The following is a 6,562-nucleotide window of genomic DNA, read 5'->3' on the forward strand; positions in this document are numbered from 1 at the left end:
ATGCAATGCTCATGTCACTTTCAAACCAATAAGATTTGCCAGAGGCATTGCCATGAGGTCACTGGGAAGCAAGGCTCCTTGATGGAAAGCAGGTGTGGTGTTGCATGGATCACTGCTCCTTTGAATTAGAACCCGAGCTCAACAGGCAATTAAATGTATGGAAGGCAAGGGCCATAGGCGGTACTTGCCATGGAGCAAACTGGACGAGCACATGCAAAGTCACTGTCCTGGCTGTAGTGTACTCCGTAGACTTGGAGGTTTCCCGTCGGCTTCTTTTGGTGGTCTGGTTTCACTCTTCCCCACACTTTCACAAGCGTCTGGCGTCCCGTCTGTCCCTTTGACGAACCTCCCTTTGTAACCCGATCTCCAACATCAACCACAACGCATGGACGTCTCTTTCGAGCCTTTCCCCTCTCCTCTTCTCCCCGCGGTCCGGCTCTGAAGCTCTCCTTCCACCCGAATCAGCCCGATCACTGCCGACTCGAGTAGGTATGGTTGTAACTCATTAGCTGCTTCTGGGCCCCTGACTAAACGTTGATGATACTGACCCGGTACACAAGATAGCAAGGCGTATGGACCTTTCCCTTCGGCTACAATTCCGCCAATTTGGGTGTACCTCGGGTGGATCCCGACAGGTTCCCTTGGTCCCTCTTTTTGCCTCTTCCTCTCCTGGTCTGCTCGAAGTAGGTATGCGCATGCATCATTCCTACCCTGGTCATGGATGGGCGCCGGCCAACCCCTCGCTCGACTCGCCTGTGCCGAGCTTGCGACGGCACTCGCCCAGGTCCAACGCGCCGTCGGGAGCTGTATTCTTTAACAATTCCATGGTGCCTTACATTCTTCGTCTTTTTACCAGCAAGCCTACTTCTCCCGTCTATTTCTTCCAGAACATCCAATCTTCTGCTTCCTTTACACCTCTCCCATCCCAATCCAATTGCTCTTGTTCTCCTTGAAAACTAAAGATACCCCGCGTACTACGCTTACCATAACCGTCATCCTGTCTCAAGACGAAGCTTGTGCGCATTCCTCTAACACGTGAAACCCTTCCTGCGACAACCAACCTGTGTAGTCGCCGACCGGAAGATCCTACTATCAGTTGCGTATTACCGAACAGCAAACACCATCACCAAGTGTAGACATACACATATTCACACATACACAATGGCTACCACCGATGCAATCCTTCAAGGCGTCAACGTCCTAGGCAACGTCACGGATGCCCAGCGCAAGATCCTCACCCCCGACGCCCTCGCCTTCCTCGCCCTGCTGCATCGCTCTTTCAATGCCACTCGCAAGTCACTGCTCGAGCGCCGCAAGCTCCGCCAGACCGAGCTTGACCGCGGCGTCTTGCCCGACTTCCTCCCCGAGACGAAGCACATCAGAGAGAACTCCACATGGAAGGGTGCCCCGCCGGCCCCTGGCCTGGTTGACCGTAGAGTCGAGATCACCGGCCCGACTGATCGCAAGATGGTCGTGAATGCTCTGAACTCGAATGTCTGGACTTACATGGCTGATTTCGAGGGTGAGTCTGCGCCACATCGGAAAAAATACTCAACCGCAATGGAAAACCGTACTGACAATCCTATCTTGCAGATTCGAGCGCGCCAACCTGGGAGAACATGGTCAACGGCCAAGTGAACCTGTACGACGCCAACCGCCGCAAGGTCGACTTCAAGCAGGGTTCCAAGGAATACAAGCTCCGCACCGACCGTAGTACTCTGCCCACTCTGATTGTCCGACCTCGTGGCTGGCACTTGGAGGAGAAGCATGTTACCGTTGACGGCGAGCCCATCTCTGGTTCTCTCTTCGACTTCGGCCTCTACTTCTACCACAATGCCCGCCAGACTATCGATATCGGCATTGGCCCGTACTTCTACCTCCCCAAGATGGAGTCTCACCTCGAGGCCCGCTTGTGGAACGACGCGTTCAACCTGGCCCAGGACTACGTCGGTGTCCCCCGCGGAACCATTCGCGGAACCGTCCTGATCGAGACTATTCTGGCTGCGTTTGAAATGGACGAGATCATCTACGAGCTGAGAGACCACAGCTCTGGCCTCAACTGCGGTCGCTGGGACTACATCTTCAGTACCATCAAGAAGTTCAGGAACAACTCCAACTTCGTCCTGCCCGACCGCAGCGCCGTCACCATGACGAGCCCCTTCATGGACGCCTACGTGAGTAACCTCGCCCCCCTCCCCCCCCCCGCGCGTGCATCGATGAGAGACTAACCCTTGCCGCCAGGTCAAACTCCTCATCCAGACGTGCCACAAGAGAGGCGTTCACGCCATGGGCGGCATGGCTGCCCAGATCCCCATCAAGGACGACAAGGCCGCCAACGACAAGGCGATGGAAGGCGTCCGCGCCGACAAGCTGCGTGAAGTCCGCGCTGGTCACGACGGGTGAGTCTGCTGCCGTTCTGTCCTGTGCCATTGAGTTAGCCACTAACATGATATCAAAGCACCTGGGTTGCTCACCCTGCTCTAGCGGCCATTGCCTCTGAAATCTTCAACAAGAACATGCCCACGCCCAACCAGCTCTTTGTCCGTCGTGAGGATGTCAAGATTGGCCAGAACGACCTGTTGAACATGAACGTGCCAGGCAAGATCACCGAGGAGGGCATCAAGAAGAACCTCAACATTGGCCTCGGCTACATGGAGGCCTGGATCCGTGGCGTTGGCTGCGTTCCCATCAACTTCCTCATGTAAGTTCGCGTGCCACTGACCCCTCTCATCATTCACATAAAATCAGAGAAAACTCACACGTCGCGTGTAGGGAGGATGCTGCCACCGCCGAGGTCTCTCGCTCTCAGCTCTGGCAATGGGTGAAGCACGGCGTGTCCACTGCCGAGGGCAAGAAGGTCGACAAGGCCTACGCCCTAAAGCTCCTCAAGGAGGCCGCCGACGAGCTGGCCAGCAAGGCGCCCAAGGGTAACAAGTACCACCTCGCCGCGCAGTACTTTGCCGGCCAGGTCACCGGTGAAGACTATGCTGATTTCCTGACCACGTAAGTTTACTACCATTGCCACCACCACCACCACCACATCTCGCTCCTCGTCGGGGCTTTACCTTTGCGCCCCGTGGCTGTTTCCGCTCGGTGATTGTTTTTTTAAGAGTAAAGGTACTAACTTGACCAATAGTCTGCTGTACGATGAGATTACCGCCGTCGGCAGCGCACGCCCCGCTTCCAAGTTGTAGGTCGGGGAAGCTAGTCGATAGCTCGCTTCCGAAGCGAAGGAGGTCACGCGCAATGTCATGCGTAATGGATCTTGTGTTTGATGCCTCTGACGGGATGTATATCAGGGACATTTGAAGTGCTGTTTCACCGAACGGGTTGGGTCTCGGTGCAAAGGCATGATTTGGGTCGAAAAATTTGCCGGCTGGGATTTGGAAACCTGCCTTCATGTATTGGGTCTACGAATGTAAGAATGAATGAGATTGAAAATTGATTCTTCTTTTATGAGTTACACACCCCCTCGATGCCACCACTACCTCCACCTTATCGTGACTTTCGGTTGATTTCGCACAGGAGGTCTCGGAGTTCTCCAGAGTCTACACGTCAACGATGGCGATAAGGCGAAATGGTGGGCTTGGGTACTGGATGACAAGCACCATTCGGTGTGCCTGAACCCGGACCTAGATCCGTGGCTTGACATACTCGCGATGAACCGGGTTCGAGGCAAATCAAAGGCCGCAACCGAGATGTTGATGTTCGAAATATTATTGGTCCCAAGATTGTGCTTGTGAATCACTTGGCTCACAGTCTCTGTGTTCCGTGTTTGAACGCAGTCCCCGATTCAGCGAGACAAGACTTCGAATCTGGAGTCTTGTCGTAGGATACAGTCGACTTTACGGAGAATGCTACCCGCATCAAGGGCCTCCGTCGTTGTTTTTCGCGACAGGAGTCTGTCCAGGAAACCCACAGCTTGAATTTTTCTTCTTTTGCCTTACCCCTCCCAGGCCGTTGCCCGTCATATATGAAAACATGGACTTGCCGATGGATCGACAAATCTGGAGAACTGCTGGGCTGTGCGTTGTAAGGGGCGTGGGAGGTCTAAGCTGTGTCTAGATGGTCCACTTGCCGAGGGTTAGGGAAGAAAGAAGAAACGCGGGAGGCTTTTGATCTTGATGGTCGGGGCGGAGGCGGACCCTTCATGCAGGTTCATTGGAGATTCCAGTTCGCTTCGTGGGTCGAGGGGTGAGGGAAAGCCATCTCGTCGGTGTCAATGACGTCTTACACATTGCAGTTGTTGTACTTGTGGTTGAAGTCGATGCGCTGGTGAGTTTGGAACCCCCACCTAAGGCAGATGTGGGATGTTTGACATTTCAACGGACACGGAGAAAGTGTGATGGAATAAGAAACGTGTGAAGCGGCGCGGCTGGCCGTCGATGTTTGACATCTCTTGAGGAGTCCTCTAGGGGCGGGCCGCGATGGTGCGGCGCGGTAAAGGGTGGAGGGATGGGAGTGGGAGAGGGAGGTATGGCCTTCTTGCTGGTTGGCTTGATCGCGAGCATGGCATAGTACGCCCCTCTGAAGCCCCTCTGAAGCAGAAGGTGAATAATTTGCTTGCCTCCGGAGTCCGGTGTCGTCTATCATATCGACATGTCATGACTGGGTGTTTCAGCGGCATCTAGATGGTCGGGCAGATGTACTGCTCACATGTGGATGCCGCGGTGTTGTTGGGGTGGAGCGGGCCGTCTTTGATGAGTGCATAAACTCAAAGACAACCTCGTCCTATCGCATCGTCGTCCAGGGAAGGAAGAGGGAGACGAATGTCGACCATATTGGGAAGGGTTCGTCTTTGTCGCCACCAACAGAGGGCATCAGTACCAGGTCCCGGAGGGACGGTTTGGCCGGTAGAGCAGATTCCTTTTCCCAGCTCTCGATTTGAGTCGGCTGACCCATCGCCGCCATCAGAAATGGGAAACAAAGTCTGGATCTCGGGGTGGAGGGAGTCTAGGCCACGTCGGACTGGAAAAGGCGCGCGATACCGGATCGCCGGCGTGAAGAATGGCGGTGATGCGCTTCTTGGTTGGAAGTTGGCTTTCGCATCATGTACCCGAATTTGGGAACATGTTGAGCTGGTTCGTTGGCTAAACAGTTTCTTATGCTTGGATCGGCCACCGAGATTCGGTGTGTCTGGGATTCTCACGAATAATTGTGATCAGTCGTTTTCTTCGTTTGTAAGATGACGAACGAGTAGGCTTACAAAAGTGATGATTCAATGATGGTTGGTCTCCCCTCTGAAACCCGCACCAGACGCTACTTGACGCCTATATGGGATCTGCTGCTGGTTCCAAGGAAGGAGAGTGTGTCTTGGGACCTGATCGTTTGGGCGTCGGTGAGATGTAAAGGTTTCTTTTACCTCGGCAACACCCCTTCCTCTTCTCACTTTGGTCATATATGATGGATTAGGGAAGTCACGAGATGGCATGGCGGGCCGGGAAAGGACGCCGGCGTCGGGCGATATGATGATTAGGAAAGAGTCTCATGTTGACCGATGAAATCCTACTTCCCGGAAAGAAAGTGGAAGGTGTCTCGAGCGTACCTCAATCTCACTTTCTGTCTCTGATCTGAACGCCACGATGTTCGCTAAGCAAGAAGACGACAGAAGGACGTTGGCTGGGGCCCCCACTGAGGTCGACCAATACATACCCACAAGGCAGAGTACGTTCATGAAAAGAAACCCTGCAATGACTGTCTTGATTTGTCTACCGCTCGTATGGGACTTGGGAAGGTATCCACCCCCGCCACGTTGATTAGATTAATGAGAACAGACATCTGGCGAACGGACGAGAGACCCTTGTCGAGCCTCTACCCTGGCCTGTCAGGGCAATTGTCCGACGGGAAGGCCTTGTCTTTCTTACCGAGGGACGTATTTTAAGCCGCAGGTATCATCAGAGGCGTACTTATTCTCAACGTACAAAATAGGTGACGTCGGGAGTAATCGCCGAGACATCATGTATGAATTATCCGTAAATCGGATTGCACCCCCAAAAAGGATGTCCATCTTCGTATAAGTCGATTGTCTTACAGATGGGTTAGTAAGCGGCGTACGTGCAGCAAGGAGAGGCACTGCTGCCGACCTTCTCCGTGATCGCTCGTCGTAAGTGATTCTTTGACTTGACGAGTACGAATAAGTCATTAAGTGTCCTTCATTAGCGGTGGCCAATCCTCTGCTCCCCCTAGCCGGCTAGCTAATCAGATCGTTGAGAAACCTTGCAGCCGGTGAGCGAAAGAAGAAATATGGGCTCCCCGATGAGGGCCCAGTCGGTGTCCATTCAACTGAATCAAACATGCCTTGCTTTTCGACGGGAGACGAAGAATCCGCGAAGCTGGGTATGCAAGGAACAGGGCTTGAAGTTGAGAATGAGACTGAAAAGGTTGCGCCTCGGAATCTGTGGTTTTGACCACTGACTGAAGTATCGTGATTTCTTCTTGAGAGGGGAAAAGAAGGCTTGGTCGATGTCTATCTATTAACTTGGCCAACACCTCCCTCACCCTTAACCCTTTGTGTGTTACTGACCGCTCCTGGCAAGGCCCCACCTGATATGTCGAAATATGA

At 53.6% G+C, this 6,562-nt stretch overlaps 2 protein-coding genes across 2 annotated transcripts; both read left to right on the plus strand.

Moving 5' to 3' along the window:
* The first annotated feature begins 453 nt into the window (after nucleotides 1-453).
* On the plus strand, nucleotides 454-1,057 carry BDP81DRAFT_12357 (uncharacterized protein). Its single transcript, XM_060581636.1, has 2 exons — nucleotides 454-489; nucleotides 561-1,057. Exon 2 carries the CDS (start codon nucleotides 573-575, stop codon nucleotides 951-953), a length of 381 nt encoding a protein of 126 aa, XP_060451967.1. The 5' UTR covers nucleotides 454-489; nucleotides 561-572; the 3' UTR covers nucleotides 954-1,057.
* Nucleotides 1,058-1,161: 104 nt separating this feature from the next.
* On the plus strand, nucleotides 1,162-3,194 carry BDP81DRAFT_305774 (malate synthase; the record flags this gene model as incomplete). Its single annotated transcript, XM_060583204.1, has 6 exons — nucleotides 1,162-1,522; nucleotides 1,594-2,174; nucleotides 2,242-2,399; nucleotides 2,459-2,701; nucleotides 2,773-3,003; nucleotides 3,137-3,194. 6 exons carry the CDS (start codon nucleotides 1,162-1,164, stop codon nucleotides 3,192-3,194), a joined length of 1,632 nt encoding a protein of 543 aa, XP_060451968.1.
* Nucleotides 3,195-6,562: the final 3,368 nt, after the last annotated feature.

Source organism: Colletotrichum phormii (genome assembly GCF_030913505.1).
Source record: "Colletotrichum phormii strain CBS 102054 chromosome Unknown BDP81scaffold_1, whole genome shotgun sequence".
NCBI lineage: Eukaryota > Fungi > Ascomycota > Sordariomycetes > Glomerellales > Glomerellaceae > Colletotrichum > Colletotrichum phormii.